We start from the raw sequence: 27,104 nt of genomic DNA on the forward strand, positions 1-27,104 counted from the left end.
TCCCCACCTGTAAAGTGGGAGAAATAATGGCACACATTGCACAAGGTGTTGTCAGGATCAAATGAGAGCCTCCCCTGGCGCACGGGCAGCACGTGGTACATGCGAGCCCTAGCCCACCGCACGTGACACTCATATTCCCAGTGCCTTAGGAACGTGTTTAAATTTGGTTTAAGGAAGGGATCGTGCCAGGGAGTGGCAGGGAGGGGCTTAGGGAAGGCTGTTGTTCTGCACCTGGGTTCACAAAGACTCAGCTGCAGCCCCCAGGAAATCAGACTGTGAGGCTGGGGTCAGCTTTCCCAAGGCGACCCCGGGAGGGGAAGCCAGCCTCATTTGTAGGCATACCTCGCCAGCCCGCCGAGCATCCCCATCCAGCCCGGCCAGTTCGCAGGGTGGTCTGCCCTGCCCAGGCCTCGTGAGGTGGGTAGGAAAGGCCAGCCGTGGCCGGCCCCACCGTGGGAACCACACTGAGTGCAGAGGCGGTCATGCGACTCAGGGGAGGGGAGAAGACCCTCCCACGCACCCCCGCCAGCAGCTTCCTTACAGCACTGCCCTTGCCTCCCCAGGGGGCAGCCCCACCAAAGCCACCCCTGCCCACGGGGGACCACGTCTCGTGCTTCCCGCCCGCTGCGCAGGTGCCTTCTGCATCTGGGGGCTGTGCACGTGGTTCTGGTGGGCACGTCTCCCGTCTGCCACAGCCCACACCTGCTCCCCAGTTCTTCCCGCACCCACCATGTGCTTGTAGAGCTCTCTGGTGGGAAACCCCCGCCCTCAGGGGAGATGAGAGGAGAAGGCCAGTCCTAGAGCAGGCTGACGTGGGACAGGGACCCTGAAGAAAAGTCTGTGTGTGGGCTGCGGCTGGCCGGGACTGCAGCGGCCGGCAGCTCCCCTGGGGCCCAAGGAGCCCCGGGCACCCCTCCTCCTGGGCGCCCCCAGCCCGTGAGGCAGCTGCTTCCTGCATGGACACGTCTGGGCCGCAGCCGTGCCTCCTGTGGGGTTCCCAACCTTCCCGCATCAGTGAACCAGCTTCCTTATAAATCCCGTGTTTGAAATAATGGAGAGGGTCGTTTCTGAGCCCCTGGCTCATCCCTGGCCCCAGCCAGTGCCCCACAGCCTGAGACTGACCCTGAGCGCCTCCGGGCCCCTCATCCCACCTGTCCCTCCCCAGGGGGACCAGCATGAGCCCCGGGGGTGTTACACGGCCTGACAGAGGGGAAGCCCAGGGGACTCAGTGGGCAGAAGAGACACCAGGACCAAGAAGTGGACACAATGCTCAGTGTTTATTTGCAAGATGGGGGCAGGGTGGGCAGAGGGAGTGCTGGGGGCACCAACCCCTCCCTGGCCTGCCTCCCAGCAGCTGTGCTCACCCCAGGCCCAGGTTCTGATGTGGGCGTGGGCGGGCAGCCACCCTGCCTGACGCCACTCCCCCGAGGGAGCTGGCGGCTCCTGGACAGGCCCCAGCCCGCATGGTGCCACGGGAGGTGGCCAGCAGAAGCCTGGTCCACGGGGCTTTGGGGAGTAGCGGGGGGCATGCAGGTCCACAGTGGGGGACAGCATGGCAGCTCCGGGGCAGTCTACTATGGGGCAACCCTCTGGCACTAAGAAGGGGGTGAGTCCGGGTGGCACAGGCACTTCTCTGATGAGGGGCAGGCCCTGACGGCCAGGCAAGTGGCCAAGACGGGCGGAGGGGCTCCAAGGGCAAGGCCCCCCTCCCGGAGCCCTCCTCAAGCAGGTCCTCACTGTGCCGTCGCCCTCCAGGGCGACCCCCAAGCACAGGTCCCATGAGGGCCCAGGCGGCAGGTGTGCCCGGGCTCCTGCAGTGGGCTGGCCGAGCTTTCCGTGGTTGGGTGGTGTGTGTGCTGACTCCAGATTGGGGTGGGGGGAGGCTGGAGGGAGGGGGTCAGAATGGCGACAGATAGCGGTGGACCCCTAGGTCAGAAAGATGGGGGTGCTGTGCTCGGGAGCCTCGGGCGAGCGGACGCAGGACGGGGCACAGCTGCACTTGTCCACGTGGGTGTACGTGTGCTGGACGGCGGTCCCGTCGGGACACTGCATGGTCACCTCCTCCTCGTGAACCGCCATCTCCTGGCAGCAGGTGCACTGGCGCTCCATAGCCTGGACCTCCATGGAGTACCTGCAGACGCACAGCCGCCCTCAGGACCCGCCTGGTCCAGACCCGGCCACCCAGCTCCTGGTTTCTCTGGGGTCTGGAGCCGATGGCCCCGCCCACTCCGGGCAGCCCCAAGCTCATCCTCGGGGCACTAGGGGCTTCTCTGCCCTGGCCAGGGACGGTACTCAGGGTCACTGAACTCTGACCTCCCCAGCCAGGCCCCCGCTCGTCTTGGCCCCAGGCAGAACCCTCCTCCTTCCTCCGGAACCTTCCCTGGGTCTTGAGCCAGCCCCGCGCCCTTCCTCCCGCTCTTTGGGCCCACTTGCTCGCCCGGGCCAAGCCAGGGCGGTGTGGGGCGGGGAGGGGCCTCTCGGGGAGGGGCACAGGCTGGCTCACTTGGACACTCCGGGGCATGAGCCCCCGCAGAACGTGACGTTGACCGGGGCCTGGGTGGCACAGCCCTGGCGTGTCAGGACGGTCCTGTTGACGCGGACTTGGCACTTGTCTGGGCAGACGGAGGAAAGGCGATGGAGGTGCGGGAGGGGATCTCTGAGGACCCTGACCTGGGGCCGCTCCCCGCCCGCCACCCTCCCGAGCCCGGCGCTCAAGGTGGGGGTCCTGGGGCCAGGGGCAGCTTGGGGCAGGAATCAACGGATAGAGACTGGGAGGAGGGGGAGGGCGCGTGGGCGGGCCTCGACTTACCCACTTCCTCACAGGAGTAGCAGCAGCCGGTTTTCCTGAGGATGCCCTGAAGGGGGAGGGGGAGACAGAGGGAGGGCTGGTGGTGGGGTGGGGGAATCTGGAAGAGCGGGGCCTCCGAGGCGGTGGGGGTCCCAGTGGGGAATCTGGGGTGTGTCGGGTGGGGCCTCTGCCGTGGGGCAGCCCGAGCCGCAGGACACACCTGGCAGCTGGACACGTCCGGGCAGGGCGTGGGCCTCGGGGTGAGCACGTGGAGCCCGTTCTTGACCTCGCAGCCGTACTGCGTGCAGTTGTCCACGCGGCTGTTGACCCAGGTCTCGTTGGGCTGAAAGGCAATGGGGAAGGTGCAGGCTCGCAGGGAATCATCTGGTGAGCTGAGAGGGGCCGAAGGGAAGGGTCTCTCGGCCGGAGGCGCTGAGCCCGAACCCCCTCTTACCCGGACCAGCCAGCCGTCCTCCGTGGGACAGGCTGTCTGCACGCACTCCCCACAGCACTGTCCAGCCACCTTCCGGTACTCGTAGCCCTGAGGGACGCGGGTGGTTACATCGCTACCCCAGCCCTGCTCCCCAGCCCTCCTGCCCTCCCATCCACACCATATGGGCGGGCCCTCCTTGGCAACCCCGGCCCCTGCGAAGCCGTGTCCCTGCCCAGGGCTGGGAGCGCCCAGCAGGGCTTACCTGGCGGCAGGTAGTGGTACAGGTGTTCTCCTCACACCGCACGATTGGGCCCTGGGTGTCCCCGGACAGGCAGGTGCACGTGTGGCAGGGAGTGACCGATGGGAAGGTTGCACCGATCTGCAGTGGATGAGTGGTGGTGACAGTGAGGACAGTGGCGGGGGCCCCGGGGCCAGGACCCCTCCCTGCAGCTGGAAGGGCTGGGAGAAGGGGAGGCCTGTAGAGAGCGGGCTCTTCCTTCTTCAGAGGGAATTATGCTTGTGCCCCCTGGCTGAGCACAGACCAGGGCAGAGGCAGGACCCCAGGCCGGCAGGAGGGGCTGGGAGGGCATGGTCCCACCCCAACACTCTTGCCAGGAGGAAGCGCCTGGGACACCCGAAGCCAAGCTCTCAGAGATGGCCAGCAACCCCCCAGGTGCTCCACAGACAGGGCTGCCCCTGTGTCCCCCTCGCCCATGTCCCCACGTGGCTCTAAATGGCCCAGAGCCCCCGCGCTTATCTACTCTCCTGCCGGAGGGTGCAGGCGGGGCTGGGCGTGTGCAGAGGAGGGGTGGAGGTCCCATGTGGGTGAGCTGAGCCTGGGGCCCCACCCGCTGCCCCCCATCCCACTCAGCCATCTGGTTGCTGAGCCCTTACCCCAAAGGCCGTGTGATTGTAGTAACACAGCTGAGGTCCTGGAAGGAAAGGGGGTGCTGAGCACCTGCCCGGCGGTGGGGAGGAAGGGCTCCGACACTCCCCTACCCCAAGCTCCCAGCCCCACTCACGGCAGTCGAAGGTGGGGCAGCAGTCACCCTCCTCCTGGGTGCGGATCAGCTCCTCTCCTGGCCCACATCTGGGTGGGCTCTGGGGGCAGGTGGTCGTGTTGCAGACTGTGGGAGAGTCGGGTTGCTGTCAGCCCCCCCCCCCCCGCACCGTACCAGGGCAGACCAGAGGTCAGCGGCCTCATTTTCCCACCACACTGGTCCAGCCCCAGGCAATCCTCAGCCCCGCAGACCCCCTCCTCCTTCCCTCCTCACCCTCCGGCCGGTGGGGCAGAGAGCTCACCACACAGCGTCTCCAGACAGCAGGAGTTGTTGGCTAGAGGCCTGGTCACGGTCACAAAGCCAGCCCCGCTACACTGCGGGGGCCGCTCCTGGGCCTCGCACGGCATGGGGGTGCACTGCACTGACCTGGAGCCCTCGTGGCACACGCAGTCCTGGCAGTTGCTGACCCACCGCTCCCCAGGCTGGAATAGAGCGGTTAGAGTCCCTGGAGATCCCTGCACTGGGCCCTGGCCTCTTGGATCGCATCCCGCCACAGAGAAGGCCCCAGCCCTCAGTGTGGCCAGGTCGGCCCTTGGCCTCCCACTCAAGCTGCCCTCTCTGGAGCAGCCCACGTGACAGGGATGTGTCTCACACCGGGGTACCCCACACAAGCCCCCACGGGCTGCCCGGGCAGAGCAGGCTGGCCTGAGGTGGGGCCCTCCCTCCCTCTGCTCAAGCCAGGGGGCAGAACACTCACGGATTTGGGAAACCCGTTTGGTCCCACACAGCCTGGAAGGGAAGAAGAAAGGGGTCAGTGGGCATGCTGGGGTCCCGGACCCAGTGGGCAGAGACCACAGGCCCTGGGATATGTCCTTGCAGGCCTGGCCGCCCCACCCGGCCAGGGCTCTTCTTCCTGCTGGGGACAGAAGCCCCTGGAGAAGTCGGTGTCATGGCCACACTGCACCTTCAGGGGGGCACTGGGCTAGGAGAGCGAGCACCCAGGAGGGATGGTCCCAGGCTAGGGTCTTCCCAGCCCTTGGGGTCAAGGCGGCTGTGGCTGGTGCTCACCGCACTCGCGCACGCAGACGTTGGTGTGCGTGTTGAAGAGGGTGTGTCCGTCAGGGCAGAAGCAGCCTTCTGCCAGCCCTCTGCCTGCTCCGCTCTGGCTCCTGCAAGGTGAGGAGAGCATTCCTGGGACCCCCGATCCATAGAAGTGGCAGTCCGAGGGAGAGGGGAGAGGGTATGGCCGAGTGCTGGGGTTGACCAGCTGCCAGGGCCCAGAGTCAGGGGTCAGAGGTTGGGGTGCAGGGAAGGAAGCCCCAGGGACCTGAGGCTGGGGGGGTCCCAGACCCTTCAGGCAGGCTTTACCTGGAGTCGCAGGACGCGGCCTGTGAGGGGCCACATGGCTGGTACACCTTGTCGGGTGGGCAGGTGAAGTCTGGGGACACAGAGACAGGAGTTAGGTGGGCCGAGGAGGCCGGAGCCCCTGGGGCCGCCCCGACTCACTGCACAGCCCGTTGGTGGCGTTCCGCCAGTTGCTGCACACGCCCCTGGCACGGCAGAGCGCCGCGTAGGCCTCCAGGCTCTGGCAGGGCGCCTGGTGGTGGTTGGCTTGGCAGCCGTCAGTGACACAGGAGCTGACGAATGGGTCAGGTGGGATGAGGGCATGGCACTCCGCGAAGACCCTGTGGGGAGGGGCGGTCAGAGGCCGGGGTAGAGGGCAGGATGCTGCCCCACAACCTCCAGGCCCACGGGAGGGACTCACGGGCTCCGCAGCAGCTCGCAGAGGGGCCCCGGGGGGCACGGGGAGGAGGTGGGCGTGGCGGGTGCTGAGGGCAAGGTGCCAGCCGTCGGGGGCGGGCGGGTCGGCGCCCAGCAGTCCTCCCTGCCGCTCTCGGGGACCAGCCACCTGTAGGCCATGTCTTGACAGGTGGGGGCCATGGTGCCGTCTGGCTGGCGGCAGTCGTCGGTCTGGCTGTTGGTGCAGGTGCCTGGGGTGGCGGGGCAGCAGGGTCAAGCTCTCCCCCCTCCCCTCTGCCCACCTGTGCTGGGCAGCTGTGGCCCGGACGTCCCTGGCACCCACTCACCGCACTGGCCCTCGGTGTTGTGGCTGAAGCGGCTGTAGGACAGCTGGATGTGGAAGACGTCCCCGTCAAAGCTGACGTTCACACCAATGGCAGGAATGCCGATGCGCATCATGGTGGCCCCCGTCACCGACACACTCACGCCGTTCTTGCTGAAGCCCGAGCTCACTTGCGTTTGGTCGAACAGGATCTGGGGATGTGTTGAGGGGACCCATGGCAGGGGGCCGGGGCAGCAGGGCCTGCCTTCGGGGCTCGGCCTCCCCTACCCCAAAGTGCACATGCTCCCCTTGGGGTCCCCGTGGGCCACGTTCAGGTCCCTGAGGCATCACGGCGTGCCCTTGGGAGCTGACCGCCAGGCCTGCAGGCCTTCCCTGGGGGCCCCGGGACAGGGCCACTCACCAGGCTCCCCTGCCCGCGGGCACCGGCGCTGCTGGTGAGGATGACCTCCATGGAGTTGTAGTGGACGCTGAGGGCACGGGGACAGCGGGCAGTGGCCGTGGCGGCGCCGCAGTAGTGGTTGTTCATATAGATGCTGAGGTTCCCGTAGCGCGGATGGATCTCCTTCATGAGCACGTGGGTGCAGGTGTCCAGGAAGGAGTAGGACGTGCCGTCGAAGGTGGTGTAGTGCGAGCCCCCCCAGCCGCTGCAGGAGCCTGCGGAGCACCACGTCCCTCACCCAGCGCCACCCGACACCGCCACCCCGGCTGCCCTGGGCCCCGGCTGCCTTTTTTATAAAAGGGGTGGAGCGGGTTGCATGCCGTCCCCAAAGGCAAGTCCCCATGTCCACCCAGACCCTGAGATCGTGCCCTGATCTGGGAAAAGGGCTTCATGTCTGTAACTGAGTTAAGGACCTCGAGGTGACACCATCCTGGACTACCAGGTGGCCCTAACTCAATGATGAACGTCCTTGCAGGAGGGGAGCGGCCATGGGAAGATGAGGCCGTGGCTGGAGGCTCGTGGCCACCAGCCCCGGGACACCCGGAGCCCCCTAAACTAAAGTGGTAGGAAGGGCCTCCCCGTGGCCTCCAAAGGGAGAGAGCCGGTCGTTGCTGGTGTTCTGACCCCTGTGTGTGGCGCGTGCTTCCTCCTGGAACCTGACACCATGCCATCCGAGGCCAGGCCAGTGGGCAGCTCTCGGAGGGACGCTCAGGAATTCCCTGGGATAACAGCCCCCTGACCCAGGGCCCCCTTCCAGCCGCACAGGCTGCGGTGCCAGTGGGCTCAGCAAACCTGGGCCTTCCCCCTGCTGTGACTGGCGTGTCACCCTCTCTGGCTGGCACTGTGGGCCTTGGCTCTGGCTCCCTGCGTGTCCCCCACTGCCCCTCAGCCTGCCCCCGCTTACACTCGCACTCAAAGTGGAAGTCACACGGCTCGCTCTCCTGCGACACTCTGACTGGCGGGTGTCCGTTCACGCAGTGGATGCTGGCCACCGGCTTCCGCCCCAGCAGGGCCACCTGGTTATGGCCCTCACACCGAGCCACCGTGCAGTCCGACAGGGTCCAGGACTCGTTCACCTGGGAGAGAGCGGGTGTGGTGCTCACCGGCTGGGACCACAAGACCTGCCCCCACGGCCCTGCCGCAGCCTCAGTCCCCTGCTTCCCTGAGGCAGAGCTCCCCCGCGTCCTGGACGCTCCCAGTGCTGTCCAGCCTCAACCCCATGTGCATTCCGCCAGCCAGAGCTGCCCGTGCAGGGGTCAAGGGGGCTACAACGACCCCCGGCAGGGCTGGGCCCCCGTCGGTTCCCCAACCAGGCACAGAGCACACGCAGGAGGCATACCCGTCGGGGAGGGACGATGAGGTCGCAGCCCTGAGGCTGGGAGGGCGAGGACGTGGGGGCCGAGGAGGACTCTGGGGGCGAGGAGGTGGGGCAGGTGCCCTGGAAGCGGTCAATGTCACAGTGCTGGTTGCAGATGGCGTAAAAGGAGCAGCCCGCACTGTCCGTCTTATTGTAGACAACCTCCCCTGTGAGGAGAGAATCCCCAAGACAGCAGGGTCAGCTCAGGAGAGGTCGGGAGGCACAGGGTGGGGCCGCAGAAACAGAAACAGGTGCCCGGGGTGGACAGTGGACACGGAATGACGGGCCCTACCACTCACCAGGTGAGAAGAGCTGCCCAAACGCCCGGCAGAGGCACCGTGTCGTGAAGCTGGGGGACACGGGGGGGCCCGGTGTGGGGAGGACGGATGTGGACAAGGTGGTCACTGTCACTGGCAGCAAGGTGTAGGTGGCTGGGGACAGGGAGGCAGCCGTGGAGAGGCCCAAGGTGGTGCCGGGCGGAGAGCTGGTGGCCTCGGGCGTGGGGGGGTGACAGCGAGGTGCCAGGGCTGGCCCCTGTGCTGGAGGCGGCCGGGGCTGTGCTGGGCACGGCGCTGGGGAGTCCGGACGAGGTCTCAGGATGCCAGGGTGGGGACTCACTGCCGCGGAGATGGAGCGTGGAGGCCGTGGAGACCTGGGTGACGGGCACGGAGTGGAATGTACTGGTGGCCCGCGTGGTGGCCTGCGTGGTGGGCGTCACTGGGGACGGCGTGGTAGGCGCGGGGGCGGTGGAGCTGGCGCAGTGGCTGTCGTCCTCGCAGCAGAGCACACGCACGTGGTAGTTGTGGCAGTAGTGCAGGGGCCCCGGCTGCTCGCGGTTACGGCACACCAGCCCAAAGCTCACGTTGCACTGGACCACCTGCCCCAAGTCCTCCAGACGTGCGTCCGGCGCCTTCTCCGATCGGCACTGGATGTCCTGGGGGTGCTGGCAGAAGTTGTACCCCGCTGCGCGGAAAACCGAGAAGGTCTCGAAGTCCCCTCCATCCGGGCCCGGTATGGGATAGTCCTCGTCAAACCAGTCCGTCCACGTGCACCGTGGGCTGCAGCCCGTGGAGGACGAGGTGGCCAGGGTGTGCGTGGTGGAGCTGGGCGGTGGGGACGTGGAGAACAGCGGGGTCCCGAAGGTGTACGTACTGGGCAAGGACGCGGGGCGCTTCCACGTGCCGGAGGTCACCACGGAGACCGTGGTGGGTGCACTGGGTGAGCTGGGCTTGGTGGTGGTGGTCGGGGTCCCCAGGGAGGCAGAGGGACCAGGACTGGAGACACTCTCTGTGGTCCTGGCAGAGGTGGGAAGGGTCTGGGTGATGGAGAAAGGGACCCTATACGTGGACCCAGGAGAAGAGGATCCTGTCTGGGAGGTGGAGCCAGTGACTGTAAGGGAGGTCCCAGGAGAAGAGGGTCCTGTCTGAGAGGTAGGGCCAGAGACCCTGGTGGTGGTCTCTGGAGAAGAGGGTCCTGTCTGGGTGCTCCTGGCAGAGGAAGGAAAGATCTGGGTGGTGGGGACAGGGACTGTCTGCGTGGTCACGGGGGAGGAGGGGTGGGTGGTTGTGGACTGTAGTTCAGTGACCCCTGATGAAGTTTGGCTTACGCTGGTGCTGGTGGTGGAGACAGGGACCAGCGGAGTGGTTCCAGGGGAAGAGGGTCCTGTTTGGGAGGTGGAACCAGTAACTGACAGGGTGGTCCCAGGGGAAGAGGGTCCCGTCTGAGCGGTGGGGCCAGAGACACTGGTGGTGGTCTCTGGAGAAGAGGGTCCTGTCTGGGTGGCCCTGGCAGAGGAAGGAAAGATCTGGGTGGTGGGGACAGGGACTGTCTGCGTGGTCTCGGGGGAGGAGCGGTGTGTGGTCGTGGTCTGAGGCTTAAGGGTCCCTGATGACGTCTGGTTTACGCTGGTGCTGGTGGTGGAGACAGGGACAAGTGGAGTGGTTCCAGGGGAAGAGGGTCCTGACTGGGAGGTGGAGCCTGTGACTGACAGGGTGGTCTCAAGGGAAGAGGGTCCTGTCTGAGTGGTGGGGCCAGAGACACTGGTGGTGGTTTGAGGGGAAGAGGGTCCTGTCTGGGTGGTCCTGACAGAGGAAGGAAAGATCTGGGTGGTGGGGACATGGACTGTCCGCGTGGTCACGGGGGAGGAGGGTTGGGTGGTCTTGGTCTGTACCTTAATGACCCCTGATGACGTTTGGCTTATGCTGGTGCTGGTGGTGGAGACAGTGATGAGTGGGGTGGTTCCAGGGGAAGAGGGTCCTGTCTGGGAGGTGGAGCCAGTAACTGACAGGGTGGTCTCTGGGGAAGAGGGTCCTGTCTGAGCGGTGGGGCCAGAGACACTGGTGGTGGTTCCAGGGAAAGAGGGTCTTGTCTGAGAAGTGGGGCCAGAGACCCTGGTGGTGGTCTCTGGGGAAGAAGGTCCTGTCTGGGTGGTCTTGGCAGAGGAAGGTAAGATCTGGGTGGTGGGGATAGGGACTGTCTGCGTTGTCACAGGGGAGGAGGGGTGTGGGGTTGTGGTCCGAGGCTTAAGGGTCCCTAATGACGTTTGGCTTATGCTGGTGCTGGTGGTGGAGACAGGGACGAGTGGAGTGGTTCCAGGGGAAGAGGGTCCTGTATGGGTGGTGAAGCCAGTAACTGACAGGGTGGTCCCAGGGGAAGAGGGTCCTGTCTGAGAGGTAGGGCCAGAAACCCTGGTGGTGGTCTCTGGGGAAGAGGGTCCTGTCTGGGTGGTCCTGACAGAGGAAGGAAAGATCTGGGTGGTGGGGACAGGGACTGTCTGCGTGGTCTCGGGGGAGGAGAGGTGGGTGGTCGTGGTCTGTACCTTAGTGACCCCTGATGACGTCTGGCTTATGCTGGTGCTGGTGGTGGAGACAGGGAACACTGTAGTGGTTCCAGGGGAAGCGGGTCCTGTCTGGGTAGTGGAGCCAGTGACTGACAGGGTGGTCCCAGGGGAAGAGGGTCCTGTCTGAGTGGTGGGGCCAGAGACACTGGTGGTGGTTCGAGGGGATGAAGGTCCTGAATGGGTGGTCCTGACAGAGGAAGGAAAGATCTGGGTGGTGGGAACATGGACTGTCTGCGTGGTCACGGGGGAGGAGGGTTGGGTCGTCTTGGTCTGTACCGTAATGACCCCTGATGACGATTGGCTTATGCTGGTGCTGGTGGTGGAGACAGTGACGAGTGGAGAGGTTCCAGGGGAAGAGGGTCCTGTATGGGAGGTGGTGCCAGTTACCGACAAGGTGGTCCCAGGGGAAGAGGGTCCTCTCTGAGAGGTAGGGCCAGAAACCCTGGTGGTGGTCTCTGGGGAAGAAGGTCCTGTCTGGGTGGTCCTGACAGAGGAAGGAAAGATCTGGGTGGTGGGGACAGGGACTGTCTGCGTGGTCACGGGGGAGGAGGGTTGGGTGGTCGTGGTCCGAGGCTTAAGGGTCCCTGATGACGTTTGGCTTACGCTGGTGCTGGTGGTGGAGACAGGGACTGGTGGAGTGGTTCCAGGGGAAGAGGGTCCTGTCTGGGAAGTGGAGCCAGTGACTGACAGGGTGGTCCCAGGGGAAGAGGGTCCTGTCTGAGAGGTAGGGCCAGAAACCCCGGTGGTGGTCTCTGGGGAAGAGGGTACTGTCTGAGAGGTAGGGCCAGAAACCCTGGTGGTGGTCTCTGGGGAAGAAGGTCCTGTCTGGGTGGTCCTGACAGAGGAAGGAAAGATCTGGGTGGTGGGGACATGGACTGTCTGCGTGGTCACAGGGGAGGAGGGGTGGGTGGTCGTGGGCTGTAGCTTAGTGACCCCTGACGACCTCTGGCTTCTGCTGGTGCTGGTGGTGGAGACAGGGAGCACTGTAGTGGTTCCAGGGGAGGAGGGTCCTGACTGGGAGGTGGAACCAGTGACTGACAGGGTGGTCTCAGGGGAAGAGGGTCCTGTCTGAGCGGTGGGGCCAGAGACACTGGTGGTGGTCTCTGGGGAAGAGGGTCCTGTCTGGGTGGTCCTGACAGAGGAAGGAAAGATCTGGGTGGTGGGGACATGGACTGTCCGCGTGGTTACGGGGGAGGAGGGTTGGGTGGTCTTGGTCTGTACCTTAACGACCCCTGATGACGTTTGGCTTATGCTGCTGCTGGTGGTGGAGACAGTGATGAGTGGAGTGGTTCCAGGGGAAGAGGGTCCTGTATGGGTGGTGAAGCCAGTAACTGACAGGGTGGTCCCAGGGGAAGAGGGCCCTGTCTGAGCAGTGGGGCCAGAGACACTGGTGGTGGTCTCTGGGGAAGAAGGTCCTGTCTGGGTGGTCCTGGCAGAGGAAGGAAAGATCTGGGTGGTGGGGACAGTGACTATCTGGGTGGTCACAGGGAAGGAGGGGTGTGTGGTCGTGGTCCGAGGCTTAAGGGTCCCTGATGACGTTTGGCTTACGCTGGTGCTGGTGGTGGAGACAGGGACGAGTGGAGTGGTTCCAGGGGAAGAGGGTTCTGTCTGGGAGGTGGAGCCAGTGACTGACAGGGTGGACCCAGGGGAAGAGGGCCCTGTCTGAGAGGTAGGGCCAGAAACCCTGGTGGTGGTCTCTGGGGAAGAGGGTCCTGTCTGGGTAGTCCTGACAGAGGAAGGAAAGATATGGGTGGTGGGGACATGGACTGTCTGTGTGGTCTCGGGGGAGGAGCGGTGGGTGGTCGTGGTCTGTAGCTTAGTGACCCCTGACGACATCTGGCTTATGCTGGTGCTGCTGGTGGAGACAGGGAGCACTGTAGTGGTTCTAGGGGAAGTGGGTCCTGTCTGGGAGGTGAAGCCAGTGACTGACAGGGTGGTCTCAGGAGAAGAGGGTCTTGTCTGAGCGGTGGGGCCAGAGACACTGGTGGTGGTTCGATGGGAGGAGGGTCCTGTCTGGGTGGTCCTGACAGAGGAAGGAAAGATCTGGGTGGTGGGGACATGGACTGTCTGCGTGGTCACAGGGGAGGAGGGTTGGGTGCTCTTGGTCTGTACCTTAGTGACCCCTGATGACGTTTGGCTTATGCCGGTGCTGGTGGTGGAGACAGTGACCAGTGGAGAGGTTCCAGAGTAAGAGGGTCCTGTATGGGAGGTGGAGCCAGTGACCGACAGGGTGGTCCCAGAGGAAGAGGGTCCTGTCTGAGAGGTAGGGCCAGAAACCCTGGTGGTCGTCTCTGGGGAAGAGGGTCCTGTCAGGGTGGTCCTGGTAGAAGAAGGAAAGATCTGGGTGGTGGGGACATGGACTGTCTGCGTGGTCTTGGGGGAGGAGGGTTGGGTGGTCTTGGTCTGTACCTTAATGACCCCTGATGACGTTTGGCTTATGCTGGTGCTGGTGGTGGAGACAGTGATGAGTGGAGTGGTTCCAGGGGAAGAATGTCCTGTCTGGGAGGTGGAGCCAGTGACTGACAGGGTTGTCCCAGGGGAAGAGGGTCCTGTCTGAGTGGTAGTGCCAGAGACACTGGTGGTGGTCTCTGGGGAAGAAGGTCCTGTCTGGGTGGTCTTGGCAGAGGAAGGAAAGATCTGGGTGGTGGGGACAGGGACTGTCTGCATGGTCACAGGGGTGGAGGGGTGTGTGGTCGTGGTCCGAGGCTTAAGGGTCCCTGATGACGTTTGGCCTACGCTGGTGCTGGTGGTGGAGACAGGGACGAGTGGAGTGGTTCCAGGGGAAGAAGGTCCTGTCTGGGAGGTGGAGCCAGTGACTGACAGGGTGGTCCCAGGGGAAGAGGGTCCTGTCTGAGAGGTAGGGCCAGAAACCCTGGTGGTGGTCTCTGGGGAAGTGGGTCCTGTCTGGGTGGTCCTTACAGAGGAAGGAAAGATCTGGGTGGTGGGGACATGGACTGTCTGCGTGGTCTCGGGGGAGGAGGGGTGGGTGGTCCTGGTCTGTACCTTAGTGACCCCTGACGATATCTGGCTTATGCTGGTGCTGGTGGTGGAGACAGGGAACACTGTAGTGGTTACAGGGGAAGAGGGTCCTGACTGGGAGGTGAAGCCAGTGACTGACAGGGTGGTCCCAGGGGACAAGGGTCCTGTCTGAGCGGTGGAGCCAGAGACACTGGTGGTGGTTCGATGGGAAGAGGGTCCTGTCTGGGTGGTCCTGACAGAGGAAGGAAGGATCTGGGTGGTGAGGACATGGACTGTCTGCGTGGTCACAGGGGAGGAGGGTTGGGTGGTCTTGGTCTGTACCTTAACGACCCCTGATGATGTTTGGCTTATGCTGGTGCTGGTGGTGGAGACAGTGTTGAGTGGACTGGTCCCAGGGGAAGAGGGTCTTGTCTGAATGGTGGGGCCAGAGACCCTGGTGGTGGTCTCTGGGGAAGTGGGTCCTGTCTGGGTGGTCCTGGCAGAGGAAGGAAAGATCTGGGTGGTGGGGACAGGGATTGTCTGCGTGGTCACGTGGGAGGAGGGGTAGGTGGTCGTGGTCTGTAGCTTAGTGACTCCTGATGACGTCTGGCTTATGCTGGTGCTGGTGGTGGATACAGGGAGCACTGTAGTGGTTCCAGGGGAAGAGGGTCCTGACTGGGAGGTGGAGCCAGTGACTGACAGGGTGGTCTCAGGGGAAGAGGGTCCTGTCTGAGCGGTGGGGACAGAGACACTGGTGGTGGTTCGAGGGGAAGAGGGTCCTGTCTGGGTGGTCCTGACAGAGGAAGGAAAGATCTGGGTGGTGGGAACATGGACTGTCTGCGTGGTCACGGATGAGGAGGGTTGGGTAGTCTTGGTCTGTACCTTAATGACCCCTGATGACGTTTGGCTTACGCTGGTGCTGGTGGTGGAGACAGTGACGAGTGGAGTGGTTCCAGTGGAAGAGGGTCCTGTCTGGGAGGTGGAGCCAGTCACCGACAGGGTTGTCCCAGGGGAAGAGGGTCCTGTCTGAACGGTGGGGCCAGAGACACTGGTGGTGGTTCCAGGGGAGGAGGGTCTTGTCTGAGCAGTGGCACCAGAGGCCCTGGTGGTGGTCTCTGGGGAAGAGGGTCCTGTCTGGGTGGTCCTGACAGAGGAAGGAAAGATCTGGGTGGTGGGGACAGGGACTGTCTGCGTGGTCTCGGGGGAGGAGGGGTGTGTGGTCATGGTCCGAGGTTTAAGGGTCCCTGATGACGTTTGGCTTACGCTGGTGCTGGTGGTGGAGACAGGGACGAGTGGAGAGGTTCCAGGGGAAGAGGGTCCTGTCTGTGAGGTTGAGCCAGTAACTGACAGGGTGGTCTCAGGGGAAAAAGGTCCTGTCTGAGCGGTGGGGACAGAGACACTGGTGGTGGTTCGAGGGGAAGAGGGTCCTGTCTGGGTGGTCTTGGCAGAGGAAGGAAAGATCTGGGTGGTGGGGACATGGACTGTCTGCGTGGTCACGGGGTAGGAGGGTTGGGTGGTTGTGGCCCGAGGCTTAAGGGTCCCTGAGGACGTTTGGCTTACGCTGGTGCTGGTGGTGGAGACAGGGACGAGTGGAGAGGTTCCAAGGGAAGAGGGTCCTGTCTGGGAGGTGGAGCCAGTGACCGACAGAGTGGTCCCAGGGGAAGAGCGTCCTGTCTGAGAGGTAGGGCCAGAAACCCTGGTGGTGGTCTCTGGGGAAGTGGGTCCTGTCTGGGTGGTCCTGGCAGAGGAAGGAAAGATCTGGGTGGTGGGGACAGGGAATGTCTGCGTGGTCTCGGGAGAGGAGGGGTGGGTGGTCGTGGTCTGTAGCTTAGTGACCCCTGACGACATCTGGCTTATGCTGGTGCTGCTGGTGGAGACAGGGAGCACTGTAGTGGTTCCAGGGGAAGAGGGTCCTGACTGGGAGGTGGAGCCAGTGACTGACAGGGTGGTCCCAGGGGACAAGGGTCCTGTCTGAGTGGTGGGGCCAGAGACACTGGTGGTGGTTCGAGGGGAAGAGCGTCCTATCTGTGTGGTCCTGACAGAGGAAGGAAAGATCTGGGTGGTGGGGACATGGACTGTCTGCGTGGTCACGGGGTAGGAGGGTTGGGTGGTTGTGGCCCGAGGCTTAAGGGTCCCTGAGGACGTTTGGCTTACGCTGGTGCTGGTGGTGGAGACAGGGACGAGTGGAGAGGTTCCAAGGGAAGAGGGTCCTGTCTGGGAGGTGGAGCCAGTGACCGACAGGGTGGTCCCAGGGGAAGAGCGTCCTGTCTGAGAGGTAGGGCCAGAAACCCTGGTGGTGGTCTCTGGGGAAGTGGGTCCTGTCCGGGTCGTCCTGACAGAGGAAGGAAAGATCTGGGTGGTGGGGACAGGGACTGTCTGCGTGGTCTCGGGAGAGGAGGGGTGGGTGGTCGTGGTCTGTAGCTTAGTGACCCCTGACGACATCTGGCTTATGCTGGTGCTGCTGGTGGAGACAGGGAGCCCTGTAGTGGTTCCAGGGGAAGAGGGTCCTGACTGGGAGGTGGAGCCAGTGACTGACAGGGTGGTCCCAGGGGACAAGGGTCCTGTCTGAGCGGTGGGGCCAGAGACACTGGTGGTGGTTCGAGGGGAAGAGGGTCCTGTCTGGGTGGTCCTGACAGAGGAAGGAAAGATCTGGGTGGTGGGGACATGGACTGTCTGCGTGGTCTCGGGGGAGGAGGGGTGTGTGGTCGTGGTCCGAGGCTTAAGGGTCCCTGATGACGTTTGGCTTACGCTGGTGCTGGTGGTGGAGACAGGGACGAGTGGAGTGGTTCCAGGGGAAGAGGGTCCTGACTGGTAGGTGGAGCCAGTGACTGACAGGGTGGTCTCAGGGGAAGAGGGTCCTGTCTGAGCGGTGGGGCCAGAGACACTGGTGGTGGTTCGAGGGGAAGAAGGTCCTGTCTGGGTGGTCCTGACAGAGGAAGGAATGATCTGGGTGGTGGGGCCATGGACTGTCTGCGTGGTCACAGGGGAGGAGGGTTGGGTGGTCTTGGTCTGTACCTTAATGACCCCTGATGACGTTTGGCTAATGCTGGTGCTGGTGGTGGAGACAGTGACAACTGTAGTGGTTCCAGGGGTAGATGGTCCTGTCTGGGAGGAGGAGCCAGTAACTGACAGGGTGGTCCCAGGGGAAGAGGGTCCCGTCTGAGCGGTGGGGCCAGAGACACTGGTGGTGGTCTCTGGAGAAGAGGGTCCTGTCTGGGTGGTCCTGGCAGAGGAAGGAAAGATCTGGGTGGTGGGGACAGGGACTGTCTGCGTGGTCACGGGGGAGGAGGGTTGGGTGGTCGTGGCCCGAGGCTTAAGGTTCCCTGAGGACGTTTGGCTTACGCTGGTGCTGGTGGTGGAGACAGGGACAAGTGGAGTGGTTCCAGGGGAAGAGGGTCCTGACTGGGAGGTGGAGCCAGTGACTGACAGGGTGGTCCCAGGGGAAGAGGGTCCCGTCTGAGATGTAGGCCCAGAAACCCTGGTGGTGGTCTCTGGGGAAGAGGGTCCTATCTGGGTGGTCCTGACAGAGAATGGAACGGTCTGGGTGGTGGGGACAGGGACTGTCTGCGTGGTCACGGGGGAGGAGGGTTGGGTGGTCGTGGTCCGAGGCTTAAGGGTCCCTGATGACGTTTGGCTTACGCTGGTGCTGGTGGTGGAGACAGGGACGAGTGGAGTGGTTCCAAGGGAATAGTGTCCTGTCAGGGAGGTGGAGCCAGTGACTGACAGGGTGGTCCCAGGGGAAGAGGGTCCTGTCTGAGCGGTGGGGCCAGAGACACTGGTGGTGGTCCCAGGGGAAGAGGGTCCTGTCTGAGATGTAGGCCCAGAAACCCTGGTGGTGGTCTCTGGGGAAGAGGGTCCTGTCTGGGTGGTCCTGACAGAGGATGGAACGGTCTGGGTGGTGGGGACAGGGACTGTCTGCGTGGTCACGGGGGAGGAGGGGTGGGTGGTCGTGGTCTGTAGCTTAGTGACCCCTGATGATGTTTGGCTTATGCTGGTGCTGGTGGTGGAGACAAGGACCAGCGGAGCGGTTCCAGGGGAAGAGGGTCCTGTCTGGGAGGTGACTTCCAGGGTGGTCAGGGTGGAGAAGGGGCTTGTCTGAGTGGTCCCTGGGGAAGAGGGCTGGGTTGCCGTGGTCTGCAGCCCTGTGACCCCCGATGACCTTTGTCCTGTGCTGATGCTGGTCGTTGTAGGCTCCGTGGTGGCCGAGCTCACGCAGTGGCTGTCGTCCTCACAGCAGAGCACGCGGATATGGAAGTTGAGGCAGGTGCGGCCCCCTGTCTGCCAGTAGTTCCTGCAGATGAGCCCGTAATTCACGTCACAGCGCACGTCCTGGCCCAGCTGCCACAACGGCACGTCTGGGTAGAGCACAGCCTGGCACTCAATGGCCTCGGGCTCCGCACACATCTGGTTGCCGGCGTCCCGGATGTGGTAGTAGGTCTCAATGTCGCCCCCATAGCGGCCGGGCAGGGGCTGGTCACTGTCCAGCCATTCAGTCCAGCGGCAGGTGGGCTGGCATGTGGGGGTGGCCGCAGTCTGGCCAGTGCTAGGGGCCGGAGGAATGGGGGCCGTGGCCGTCCAGGCCGTGGTGCTGGTGGGCAGCACAGGGGTCAAAGCCGGGCTGGTGCCCTGTGAGCTGACCGCAGTGGTGGCCAGGGTGCTGGCGCAGTGGCTGTAGTCCTCACAGCAGAGCACGCGGATCTGGTAGTTGAAGCACATGCTGAACGGGCCACCCTGGTCCTGATTGCGGCACACCAGGCCCTCCTCCCGGCTGCACTGCACCACCTGGCCCAGCTCCTGCAGCGGCATCTCTGGCCACACCTCCGCCCGGCACTGCAGCTGCAGCGGCCGCTTGCAGATGGCTTTGCCCGCAGCCCGGATGTTGGCGTAGGTCTCGAAGTCCCCACCCAAGGCCCCCGGCACCGGGTAGCTCTCGTCTAGCCAGTCCGACCAGGCGCAGCGGGGTTCACAGGCCGTGGACCCGGCCACTGGGGACGTGGGGGCCTGTGTGTGGCTGGAGGTGACAGGTAGGGAGGTCTCGGTCTTGCCCGTGGGTGCCGTGGCCCTGGAGGCAGCCGTGGAGAGGCCCAAGGTGGTGCCGGGCGGAGAGCTGGTGGCCTCGGGCGTGGGGGGTGACAGCGAGGTGCCAGGGCTGGCCCCTGTGCTGGAGGCGGCCGGGGCTGTGCTGGGCACGGCGCTGGGGAGTCCGGACGAGGTCTCAGGATGCCAGGGTGGGGACTCACTGCCGCGGAGATGGAGCGTGGAGGCCGTGGAGACCTGGGTGACGGGCACGGAGTGGAATGTACTGGTGGCCCGCGTGGTGGCCTGCGTGGTGGGCGTCACTGGGGACGGCGTGGTAGGCGCGGGGGCGGTGGAGCTGGCGCAGTGGCTGTCGTCCTCGCAGCAGAGCACACGCACGTGGTAGTTGTGGCAGTAGTGCAGGGGCCCCGGCTGCTCGCGGTTACGGCACACCAGCCCAAAGCTCACGTTGCACTGGACCACCTGCCCCAAGTCCTCCAGACGTGCGTCCGGCGCCTTCTCCGATCGGCACTGGATGTCCTGGGGGTGCTGGCAGAAGTTGTACCCCGCTGCGCGGAAAACCGAGAAGGTCTCGAAGTCCCCTCCATCCGGGCCCGGTATGGGGTAGCCCTCGTCAAACCAGTGTGTCCACGTGCACCGTGGGCTGCAGCCCATGGAGGACGAGGTGGCCAGGGTGTGCGTGGTGGAGCTGGGCAGTGGGGACGTGGAGACCAGTGGGGTCCCGAAGGTGTACGTGCTGGGCAAGGACACGGGGGGCTTCCACGTGCTGGAGGTCACCATGGGGACCGTGGTGGGTGCACTGGGTGAGCTGGGCTTGGTGGTGGTGGTCGGGGTCCCCAGGGAGGCAGAGGGACCAGGACTGGAGACACTCTCTGTGGTCCTGGCAGGGGTGGGAAGGGTCTGGGTGGTGGACCCAGGGGAGGAGGCGTGGGTCTGGAGGGACACTGTGGTCGTGGCTCCTGGCCCTGGAGACGTGGGGGCCCCGGTGGCGGTGCTGCGGGTGCTGGGCGCGGTGGTGCTGGGGCAGTGTGGGGTCGGGTGGCAGCAGAGCACACGGACGTTGTAGTTGAAGCACATGTTGAAAGGCCCCTTCTGGTCCTGGTTCTTGCAGACCAGCCCCCTGTGCAGGCTGCAGCTGAGCACCTGTCCGATCTGGTCGATGCTGACCTCAGGGTAGTTCTCCGCGCGGCACTCGATCTTCTGGGGCTCCTCGCACAGCGTGCCCCCAGCAGCCCTGATGTTGTCGAAGGTCTCCAGGTCCCCGCCCTCGACCCCTGAGGTTGGGAAGTCCACGTCAAACCAGTCTGTCCACTCGCACTGGGGCTGACAGCCGGCTGTGCCCTGGCTGGTGGAGGCCTCGGTTATGGCTGTTTCCAGGGTTCCCGGAGATGTCCTTGCTGGGGTCGTGCGTGGGCTGGACGGGGGGCCAGTGGAGATGCTGCCTGTTGTGGTCTCGGCTCCCGTCGCCGTGGGAGTCGTGTGGGCCTGTGTGGTCCCCGACAGCAGCGTGGTTGTGTGCGCCGTGGTCCGCGCCCGTGGCTCGGTGGTGGGCCCCGCGCAGTGGTTGTGGCTGCAGCAGAGCACGCGTATCTGGTAGTTATAGCACATCTTGAACAGGCCCACCTGCTCATGGTTCCTGCACACCAGGCCGAAGCCGGCGTCACAGTGCACGCGCTGGCCCAGCTCCTCAGCGCTCCTGCCGGGGAAGTTCTCCGCCTGGCACTCTATGTCCAGAGGCCGCTCGCACACGGCCCCTCCCGCCCTCCTGATCTTGTCGTACGACTCGACGTCCCCCCCGGCCTCCTCAGACTTGGGGTAGTCCTCATCGAACCACTCCGTCCACTGACACCGGGGCCGGCAGGAGGTGGTGGCCAAGGCCGGGGAGCTGCTTGGTGCCCGGGGCGCTGTCGTGGTGGGCTCCGCAGGCGGGGTCTGCACAGTGGGGGCGGGCCCGGGCCGGGTGGTGGCGCCGGGGGACGTGCCGCAGGGCAGGTAGTCGCAGCAGAGGACGCGCAGCTCGTAGTTGTGGCAGAGCGGGGGGCTCTGCTCGCTGTTGAGGCAGGTCAGCCCCCGGGTCACATCACACTCCACCTTCTGGCCCAGCTGCTGCAGAGGGGTGTCAGGGAGCTGCTGTGCGCGGCACTCGATGCTCGCCGGGGCCAGGCACACCTGGTAGCCCCTCTGCCTCAGGCTCACGAACGTCTCGAAGTCTCCACCTGCCATGCCAGGCTCGGGGGGGCCGCTGTCGTACCAGTCGGACCAGAGGCAGAGCTCGACCACACACACGGTGGAGACGGTGGGGACTGAGCCTGTGCGCGGGGGACAGGGACCTCGTCAGCCTCCTCTGCACCCCTGCCAGCCACGCCCAGGAGCAGGGGTGACCCGGGGCCGTCGGTCGTGCGGAGGACGCCCGCTCTGACCTCCCGTTCCGCCCGGACTGCTGCCTGGGGTCGGGGCTTGGGAGAGGGAGGCAGGACCAGCAGCGCGTCCGCCAGGCTCACCTGTCGTGGCGAGCGGGGCCACGGTGGTGGTGAAGGCGAAGGGTGTTGTGGACGGGGTTCCAGGACATTCCACGGCCCTGCGAAGGATCGTTCCGTTGTGTCCGCAGATGGCCGTCAGGCAGGCTCCGAGCCCATCGGTCGTGTTGTAGATGACGTCTTCGTAATGGTAGGTCCTGCCCTCGTAGACGCAGGTGCAGGCTGGGAGACAGGGCCGGCACGCGGCTCACGCACAGCCCGCAGCCCCAGACCCCAGACCCCAGACCCCAGCCCCACGTGGCACCCTTCAGCCTTACCTGCGAGGCTGTGCGTGCACCGGAGGCCACCAGCAGTGCATTCACTGGGGAGGAGGAGAGGGGATGCTGAGGGCCCAGCCCGGCCAGCGCCCCTCCCGGCTCCCCCACCCACTCACCGCCCGCCCATTCACCAGCTCTGGCAGTTCTCTGCTGCGGGGACCCTCGCGCCCACGTCGTGGTACTTCCCGTCCTCATCGTAGCAGCCGCACTGGGCCACGCACTGCATCTGGTCCTCGCTGAAGAACGGCTCACTGGGCGGGCACTTTGGGTAGCAGCCTGGGCAGGCACAGCGCACGGAGGGGACTCACCCTCATGGCCAGGTGCTGGGCGCTGCCCGGGGTGGCCGCCCCGCTGCCTGTGTCCCTCCCCCCTCACCTTCCAGGCCACGCAGGTCGTGCAGACAGCGGCCGCTCGGGTTCCGGCAGGTCCTCATGCAGGGCGCGCCGCACGGCTGGTAGTGCCACTCGCACCGGCCCTCGGGGTTGTAGTAGTCGCAGAACAGGGCTGCGTGTGGAGGGAGAGGCTGAGGGCGCACCCCTTGCTTCCAGCCCTGCCCTCGGAACACCGGTCCCTCACCAGCCCTCCCATCCCGTGGCCGCCTGCCCCGCTGGTCTGTAAGCACACAGACACGGGCAAGCCCATGGGCACCTAGGCGCCAAGGGTCTCGGGCTTACCATGTGCGGGTCGGGCCCCACCCCTGCACCCACCCTTCACCACCGCGGCAGAGCCCCACTCACGGCAGATGTCCGGGGTCCGCCAGGACACGCACACGCCCATGTCGCGACAGGCCTGGGCGTAGGCGGCCACGGCCGTGCAGAAACACTCACAGTCGCCCCCCGAGTCACAGGCGCACGCGTCGCCCACGCAGGCCTCGTAGTACTTGGTGGGGTCGACCTGGGGGGAGCGGGAGGGTCCGCTTAGCACCGTCAGGGGACTGCCCGCCCGAGTGCAGGAGCGGGCTGTGTGTGGCACCCACATCTGCAGTCTGAGATCCGAGACTCCCACCCACCTGGGCACCTTCCCCCGTGCCCGCATCACGTCTGTGGCTACAGACGGCCCTCCCCGCAGCCGTGTCGTGACCCTGCCTGTGTCCTCGGGGTAAGGGGGCAGCCTCCCAACCACACTCCTCCCTCGAGCAGCAGAGCCCAGAGTGGACCCAAGACATGTTTGCCAGCAGCCCTTTCCTCCTAAACCGGCCGCATGGCACAGGCAGGTCCTGGGTCCTGAGACCGTGCTTGTGAGTGGGCCCCGGAGTCCTCGTGAAGGTCACAGGAAGGACCTTAGGGAAGAGTCTCCGAGGCAAACCACCGGTCCTCAGAGCTTGAGAGGCCCGGCAGGCTGGGGAACGTGGGTAGGACAGGGAGGTGATGCCAGGGGTCCATATGGCTTCTAGGGGGACAGGCCTGAGTGGTCGAGGAAAGCCGCGGGGACGCTCCGGGCTGGGACTCCTGGGCAGTGCTCGTGGCACTCCATTTGGACCTCCCGCCCGGCAGGCACTCACGTCACTTCCGAGCTCGGAGGCCCGGCCCAGGCCAGACCCAGTTCTGGCCAGGAGGGGAAGAGGCAGCCCCAGCCTGCCAGCGCCCCCCCCCCCAGCCAGTGCCCCCCCGCCCAAGCCAGAGCCCAGCCCCTCAGCCCACCTGAGAGTGGCAGGCGGCGAAGGTGGCGCTGTTGATGATGCTGCACTGTTTCTGGGCCCAGGACTTGCGGTACGGGTTGGCGGTGCAGGGGTCCCTGGGGGCCGGGGCGTCGGGGCAGGACGGGGAGAACTTCCAGCTGTTGCCGAACTCCAGGGCACTGCCCACCACGGACCGGCTCCGCGTGGTGAAGTCATTGCCCGCGTTGTCGTCAAAGTTCCCGCACAGCCCGCAGACCCGGCCCTGCAGACGGGGGACGGCGGCACCGGGGGCTCAGGGCACAGCGCCCAGCCCGGCCTGGCGGGGGGGAGCTCAGGGTAGTGCCCTATGCACGTGCAGGAGGACGGGGCGCACGGTGAGCCCTGTGGTCAGCAGGTGGGCAGGCAGGCACGTGGACAGGTGAGCAGGGGGCAGGCAGGCAGGTGGGCGGCAGGGGGTGGACAGGTGGGCAGGCAGGCCCCATGGAGTGGGGACGCCAGAGGGCTAGAATGCGCTCTAACCAGGACTCTGCCTGTTGGTCGGTTTGGCCTCAACACGCCCGTCCCAGAAGTCAGCGTTGTGAGTGGACTCGCCCTGGCCGTCAGGGGACTGTCAGCTGCCAGACGGCCTCCTCAGGGCCAGCTCTCGGAGGAGGGGCTCTGACCTGCCCAGAGGGGTCCACGGCCCGCCCTCACCTTGTAGTCCTGCCGTAGTTGGATGAACACGCTTGTCTTGCGGTCCCAGGACAGCACTAGGCCGCCGGGGGTCTCCACGGTCAGGTAGGTACCCGTGTACCGGACCTTGTAGGGCGGGTCTCGGCCCGGTCCCCGCTGCAGCACCTTGTAGGCTCCCTCATGCAGGACCAGCTCGGAGTTCTGCAGAGGGCATAGGCAGCTCGCTGTGCAGGGACTGAGGGCCACCCAAGGCCCAGGTCGAGGGCCCCCACGGACGGTGAGGGGCCCAAGGCCCAGGGCTGGGGTCAAGGGTGAGCTGCCTCCCGACACTGTCAGCGAACGCGAGGCAGGAGGCCAAGCAGGGTGTGCCGGGGGCCTGGGGAGGCCACGTGGAAGGTCAGGGCCACAGGTCACTGGGGTGATGCCCCCGGCCAGCAGTGCGGCTCTCTGTCTGGTGAACTCTGACCTCCCTCTGCTGGAATTGGGCACCCCAGTGGAGTGGGCTGAAAACAGGGCCCCCGAAAGGTATGTCCACCTCACAGCCCCTGCGAGTGCGACCTTGTTTGGGGAAAGGGTCTCTGTGGGAGTCAGGGAGGGATGAGCTCGTGCGTGCGGATTAAGGTGGGCCTCATGCCAAACCCAGGTGTGTCCCTGTGACAGGAGAGAAGGGGCGGGCCCACGGAGGAGGCAGGAGGGAGTCCCCCTGGAGGCTGGCGGGGGACTCGGCCCCCGGGACACCTGCTGCCCGAGTCTCAGCTCAGAACCGAGAGAGAATGCATTTCTCTGGCTTCAGGTCCCCTGGCTGTGACCATGTGCCCAGGCAGTCCCGGGACATCCAGCCCAAGGGCAGACAGAGGGACAGGGCCCCCGGTGGCCCGCTCACCCCCAGGAACAGCTTGATGGCCTTGGAGCAGGTGACGCCCGTGGTCCCGCAGGGGACGTTCTCGGTGACCACGCGGAAGGTCCCGTTGGTGGTGCCGTTGCCCCCACAGTAGTCCTGGGACGGGGAGGGGTCAGGCTGAGCTCAGGGCTGCGGGAGCGGACGGGCCGAGCGGGGCGGGGGGCGGGCGCGGAGGGGCCCCCGTGTACCTGGGCCAGTGTGTACTCGCAGCTCCCCTCAAAGCTGTAGCGCTCCCCATCAAAGGTGATGAAGTGGCCGCCCCCATAGGCCACGCAGGTGCCCAAGCAGGCCTCGCGGGTGCACTCCCACTTGCGGTTCCTGCACGTGCTGTGAGGACAGCGGACAGCCTGCTTGCCCCCAGCCCCGGCCCCGCCGCGCTCTCCAGAGGGGCTAATTGAAGGGGTGAGGCGGGCACGGGCCTGCCATCCCCCTGTCTCTGGCTTCCAAGCCCTTGGCGCCTGGGGTGAGGTGGGGCTGCGGGCCCCGGTGGCAGCTCTGACAACCTGGCCTCGGGGGCACCTTCCAAGGACAGAGGGGACTGCCCAGGGCTTTCCGGGGGTGGGGGCAACGCCAGGCCTCGGCTCCTCCCAGCCTCCCTCCCTCCTGCAGAGGAGGCCCAGCCCACCAAGTGTTACAGTCGACCCTGATGGTGTCCCCGGGCTTGTAGGTGGCCTCGTTGTGCAGACAGGGGCAGTCGTCCTCGGCCACGCAGCCCCCGCTCCCGTCCGACACCAGCCCCGGGGGGCAGACGCAGCCAGACACGCAGTGGGTGCTGAACTGTGGACGGGTACGGCATCAGTGCGCATCCCCCCAAGTGCCCGGGGACACTGGGGGCGGCATGCCCTCCCCGGCCACTCACACAGTCCACATCCAGCGTGTGGCAGCTCCTGAGACACTCGGCCCCGGGCGTGCCCGCTGAGGCGTTGCCGCAGTCCAAGTACACCATGGGGGCTGCACACCCTGCAGACGGAGGCAGCTGGGCTGGGAGGGGCCCCACCCCAGGCCCGCAGACGCCCCTGCCCCCGGGCATGCCAGGAGGCCCTACCTGAGCTCTTCTGCTCCGCTGTTCCTAGGCAACTCAGTTTCCCACCCGCACACGAGCTGCGAGAGACAGACCATCCTGTCTGGGCCCCCTGCCCGCCCACCACCCTGTAGACCCCACCCAGAGCTCCGCCCAGAGCCCAACACAGACGCCCTGCCTGGGCGCCAGACCCTCAGAACCCTCTCCCCGGCCAGGGGAGGGGTCCCTCTTCACCGCTCGGTCGGGGAGGCGGCATCCTCCCCTCCCAGGGAGCCCCTCTGTGTTTCAACATGATCTTTGGGTGTGACACGGGGTGAGACCGTTGTGGGCCCAGGACGGGCGGTGGGGACGGTGGTGCAGGTGGGGGCGTGGGCCCCGCTGGCCGCTTACCACAGCACACCGTTGTCATGCACCACCTCCCCGGGGGCCACCACGGAGCCACGGAAGTAGCAGGGACAGGCGTCGGCGGGTACGCAGGCACCCGAGTCGTCCAGGAAGGTGCCCAAGGGGCAGACGCAGCCGTCCACAGGCACGAAGTCGATGCCACAGGTGACGTCGAGCTGGCTCAGAGCACGGCAGGTGGGCTGGCAGCCGTCCACCACGTAGCTGTAGTTCTGGGACTTGGGGCAGCCGCTCACATACTTGGCTGGGGGCGAGGGCAGCGCTCCGGTCAGTGGCTGGAGGACCCTCTCCAGGCTGAAGTTTACATAGCTCGAGACTCAGTTTCCCCTCTGACACCGGGTCCTTAGTTGGCCCGGACGAGGAAGCGTGAAGCTGGGCCCCCCCGGGGTCCCCAGCGCCCCTGGCCCCACCCCCAGTGCAGCCAGAGTGGGCCGGGGACACTCACTGCACACGCCGTCCCTCCAGCCGCCGAGCAGCACCCCCTTGGAGGCACAGGCGTGCACGTAGGAGGACAGGGCCGCGCACAGGCAGTCCTCGCTCTTCTCACAGTTACACGTGTCGAACATGCAGTTCTGGGGACGGAGCCGCGGGGGGCCGTCAGGGACCTCAGCCCACCGGGGCCCCTCCTCTCCCTGTGCATCCTTCCTGGGACCCCCGCCCGGCCGGGCTGGGCTATCTGCCGCAAACAGGGCTCTCGGCAGCGACAGATGGAAGCGGCCTGGTGGAGGGCTCCCGGGAGGGACAGCTTGCGCCGCACCAAG

General features: G+C 65.5%; 1 protein-coding gene across 1 annotated transcript in view; it reads right to left on the reverse strand.

Annotated features, from left to right (window-relative positions):
* Positions 1 to 1,376: 1,376 nt before the first annotated feature.
* MUC5B (mucin 5B, oligomeric mucus/gel-forming) overlaps positions 1,377 to 27,104 on the reverse strand; it is a 34,839-nt gene continuing 9,111 nt past the window's right edge. Inside the window, exons 17-51 of the mRNA XM_087855218.1 lie at positions 26,789 to 26,915; positions 26,332 to 26,587; positions 25,966 to 26,021; positions 25,780 to 25,880; positions 25,546 to 25,697; positions 25,109 to 25,247; positions 24,903 to 25,016; positions 24,041 to 24,220; positions 23,370 to 23,609; positions 22,467 to 22,623; positions 22,105 to 22,233; positions 21,861 to 22,005; positions 21,730 to 21,773; positions 21,437 to 21,634; positions 17,475 to 21,244; positions 8,720 to 17,387; positions 8,401 to 8,532; positions 8,084 to 8,268; positions 7,649 to 7,820; positions 6,706 to 6,959; positions 6,310 to 6,496; positions 5,988 to 6,213; positions 5,729 to 5,907; positions 5,591 to 5,660; positions 5,291 to 5,391; positions 4,980 to 5,011; positions 4,524 to 4,704; positions 4,244 to 4,348; positions 4,116 to 4,153; positions 3,484 to 3,600; positions 3,243 to 3,329; positions 3,009 to 3,131; positions 2,810 to 2,855; positions 2,504 to 2,612; positions 1,377 to 2,131 (exon numbers count right to left, since the gene is read on the reverse strand). Coding sequence (XP_087711344.1) covers positions 1,927 to 2,131; positions 2,504 to 2,612; positions 2,810 to 2,855; positions 3,009 to 3,131; positions 3,243 to 3,329; positions 3,484 to 3,600; positions 4,116 to 4,153; positions 4,244 to 4,348; positions 4,524 to 4,704; positions 4,980 to 5,011; positions 5,291 to 5,391; positions 5,591 to 5,660; positions 5,729 to 5,907; positions 5,988 to 6,213; positions 6,310 to 6,496; positions 6,706 to 6,959; positions 7,649 to 7,820; positions 8,084 to 8,268; positions 8,401 to 8,532; positions 8,720 to 17,387; positions 17,475 to 21,244; positions 21,437 to 21,634; positions 21,730 to 21,773; positions 21,861 to 22,005; positions 22,105 to 22,233; positions 22,467 to 22,623; positions 23,370 to 23,609; positions 24,041 to 24,220; positions 24,903 to 25,016; positions 25,109 to 25,247; positions 25,546 to 25,697; positions 25,780 to 25,880; positions 25,966 to 26,021; positions 26,332 to 26,587; positions 26,789 to 26,915 — 17,025 coding nt within the window. The 3' untranslated portion in view covers positions 1,377 to 1,926. The remainder of the gene's footprint in view (positions 2,132 to 2,503; positions 2,613 to 2,809; positions 2,856 to 3,008; positions 3,132 to 3,242; positions 3,330 to 3,483; positions 3,601 to 4,115; positions 4,154 to 4,243; positions 4,349 to 4,523; positions 4,705 to 4,979; positions 5,012 to 5,290; positions 5,392 to 5,590; positions 5,661 to 5,728; positions 5,908 to 5,987; positions 6,214 to 6,309; positions 6,497 to 6,705; positions 6,960 to 7,648; positions 7,821 to 8,083; positions 8,269 to 8,400; positions 8,533 to 8,719; positions 17,388 to 17,474; positions 21,245 to 21,436; positions 21,635 to 21,729; positions 21,774 to 21,860; positions 22,006 to 22,104; positions 22,234 to 22,466; positions 22,624 to 23,369; positions 23,610 to 24,040; positions 24,221 to 24,902; positions 25,017 to 25,108; positions 25,248 to 25,545; positions 25,698 to 25,779; positions 25,881 to 25,965; positions 26,022 to 26,331; positions 26,588 to 26,788; positions 26,916 to 27,104) is intronic.

The sequence above is a fragment of the Ursus americanus genome, chromosome 24 (assembly GCF_024610735.1).
Source record: "Ursus americanus isolate L20-20 chromosome 24, mUrsAme1.1.p, whole genome shotgun sequence".
NCBI lineage: Eukaryota > Metazoa > Chordata > Mammalia > Carnivora > Ursidae > Ursus > Ursus americanus.